Source organism: Aplysia californica, unplaced genomic scaffold (assembly GCF_000002075.1).
Source record: "Aplysia californica isolate F4 #8 unplaced genomic scaffold, AplCal3.0 scaffold00682, whole genome shotgun sequence".
NCBI classification, from domain to species: Eukaryota; Metazoa; Mollusca; class Gastropoda; order Aplysiida; family Aplysiidae; genus Aplysia; species Aplysia californica.
In genome coordinates, this window is record NW_004797952.1 from 335,811 (window position 1) to 338,865 (window position 3,055).

The 3,055-nt window shown below is 39.4% G+C and overlaps 1 protein-coding gene across 1 annotated transcript in view; it reads right to left on the reverse strand.

The window, feature by feature from the left end:
* Positions 1-557: 557 nt before the first annotated feature.
* Positions 558-3,055, reverse strand: part of LOC101859044 — a gene marked incomplete in the record, with an annotated part of 31,615 nt that continues 29,117 nt past the window's right edge. The window contains 2 exon segments of the mRNA XM_035972407.1: positions 558-745; positions 2,328-2,410. Of these exon segments, the coding sequence (XP_035828300.1) occupies positions 707-745; positions 2,328-2,410 (122 nt within the window).

Sequence of the window (3,055 nt, forward strand, 5' to 3'; positions counted from 1 at the left end):
CTCTCTCTCTCTCTCTCTCTCTCTCTCTCTCTCTCTCTCTCTCTCTCTCTCAGTCTGTTTCCCTATGCCTGTCTTTCCATGCCTACGGTTCCTTTATTTGTGGACGTATGTTTGTTTCATCCGGCAAACGAACTGCTAACTATTCGCCTCACCCCTACCCCTTTTTTGCACAAAGTCATCTTCATCATCATCTTCATTATCATCATCATCATCATCATCATCATCATCATCATCTTCATTGTTGTTGAGCAGCAGAAAGATACAATGGTGGCTGGAATATATCATTTTTAGCATGTTAAGTGTGTTTAAGTCATCGCCATCCGCATCATCCGCGGCACCATCATCATCATCATCATGATCATCATCATCATCATGATCATCATCATCGTCATCATCATCATCATCATCATCATCATCATCATCATCATCATCATCATCATCATCATCATCATCATCAATAATTTTTGCCTCACATTCAAGCATACAAACCCCAAAGACTAGGATATAATCTATTCAAAGCCGACTTGATAAAAACACACTTTGAGCCCAAACTATAATATTTATGAAAACGATAAGAACGGTTTAATTTTGTTTACAGATGAATAAAAAGATCAATGTCAGTGCAGGCAAAAATCGTGATGTTCCACAATAGTATAGAGCGCGCAGCGACTCTTGCTACGTGGCCTTGTATTATTCTTGCTTGCATTTAGTACAGTTTCGATGGCGTGCAAGAGTGGACTGAGATCTGGAAAGAGAAAATAAAGGTTTGAGATGACAACAACCAGGACCCCCCCCTCTTCCGAAAACAAACATTCACCTCTTGTGATTTATGGTAAGAGATTGAACATTCCATACAACAACCCCCTCCTCCCCCCAAAAACAACAACAACAACAACAACAACAACAACCAACAACAACAAACAAACAAACGAACAAACAAACAAACCCACACAATTACCTATCTGTGATTTCGTGACCTCAGGATTACAAAGTTCTGTCTGTCAAGACATTGTTTTGAGAAATTTGACGTCAAAATGTTATAGTTTCACAACATGTCAAGCTTTTTCAAATGCAATTCTTTAAACGTCTTGGTGATGACTCGGAATACTCTTACGAGTGGATAGAGATTTTAGCTTTCTAGCCTCAAGGTCTTAGTAACTCAACTGTCAAAAATGTCAGATAAAACTTTGTAATTCTGAGGTAGCGATTGTGGTAAGAGATGGCATATTTCCGTTACATTTCTACAACCACAGATAGCCATTCACACTCCTATATTAAACCGACTTAATTACTGACAAGAAATAACGTTTCTGTTATTATTATATAATAGTGCTATGGTAACGCATATTTTTGGCTTAACTCATTAGAGACGCGCATTCTAGTCATTCGACAACGCTTATAGACACGCTGTTTTGGGACACTGTAAAAGAAGCAGAAACTTGGTGGTCCATAAAATTTGTACATGAATAAATGAATTAAAATTTCTGCATCTGAATCATTTAAATAAAGTGAGTCACACCATGCATACTACGAAAGATTATGTAAATTGGTGTTTCTGATTTATGAATGATGGTTCGAAAGGTGTCATAACATTGCGTTTGGTCGTCTGCTGATCGAAAATATGTCTGGCATGGTCTGAAAGAGTTAAAAAGTTCCTTGCAAGTTCTGACTAACTCGACACATTATAATGACTTATAAACATCTAAGAATCCGGCAGGTCATCCGTACTGGATTTACCGTTAGAAAGACACGAGTCAGATAAATAATTGATTAGCGTAGCCTATCGATATTTGTAGGGATACAACAGATTGAAGGACAGGTTGACAGATGCCGTCTTCTAATAGAGAAAATAAATGAGAACAGTCTGAGTTACTGATATTAGGAATGGAGAAATGAAAAAGGATAAATAATGGCATTAATGGAGAGAGAGAGAGAGAGAGAGAGAGAGAGAGAGAGAGAGAGAGAGAGGGGGGGGAGAGGGAGAGAGAGAGAGAGAGAGAGAGAGAGAAAGAGAGAAAGAGAGGGAGACAGACAGACGGACAGACAGACAGACAAACAGACAGACAAACAGACAGACAAAAAGACAGACAGACAGACAAAAAGACAGACAGACAGATAGACAGACAGACAGACGGGGGAGAGATGGAAGGGAGACAGACAGACAGACCGATACACAGACAGACAGGCAGACAGGCAGGTAGGTAAATAAGATAGGGAGAAAGAAAGATAGTTTGAGGAACGGACAACGGGGGATTGTGAGGCGCACTGTTCAGCAATCTGTACAATGTAAGGCCATACAGATGAACCATCAGCATTCTGACACTTACCTTTTCCACGACTCCCTGGAAGCCTACGCTGTTGATGGCAGAACCCACGTTGAGGCCACAGCGGAAGCAGATATGAGATGGGGCTGTGGATGGAGATGATGATGCTGCTGTTGATGATGATGATAATAATAATGATGATGATAAAGAGGAGGAGGAAGATGAAGAAGGAGGGGGGAGGGAGAAAATAAAGAAGGTGGTGGCAGTGGGAATGACGGTGATGATGATGATGATGATGATGATGATTAGGATGATGAGGATGATGATGATAATAATGATGATGATGATGATGATGATGATGATGATGATGATGATGATGATGATGATGATGATGATGATGAGAAGTAAACCACCCCCCCTCCTGTTTCTGGTATTCATTTTTTTAAAATTTGCCCACTCTTAAAGTTGTTACATTTTACAACAATTGAGCTTACCCACCTACCCACCCTCTCCCAACCATTTCTTTCGCGCCCCACTTTTCCTGTCCAAGTTGGATTGGCGTGTATATATAACTAAGAACCTTTAAAAAATTTCAATTTGCTTTCTCTTCCTTCTTGTTTTTATTTTTGTCAACTCAGAAAGAGCAATGATTTGATGTGGGTCAATGGTCTTAATTAAACATTGAATAAACTTACAAACTTACAGTCAGAAAGATCGATAGTATAGATTGTAAAGCGCACATAGCTTGTAGTTGGGCGGGAATTACGCTATATAAATGCTATTTATTATCA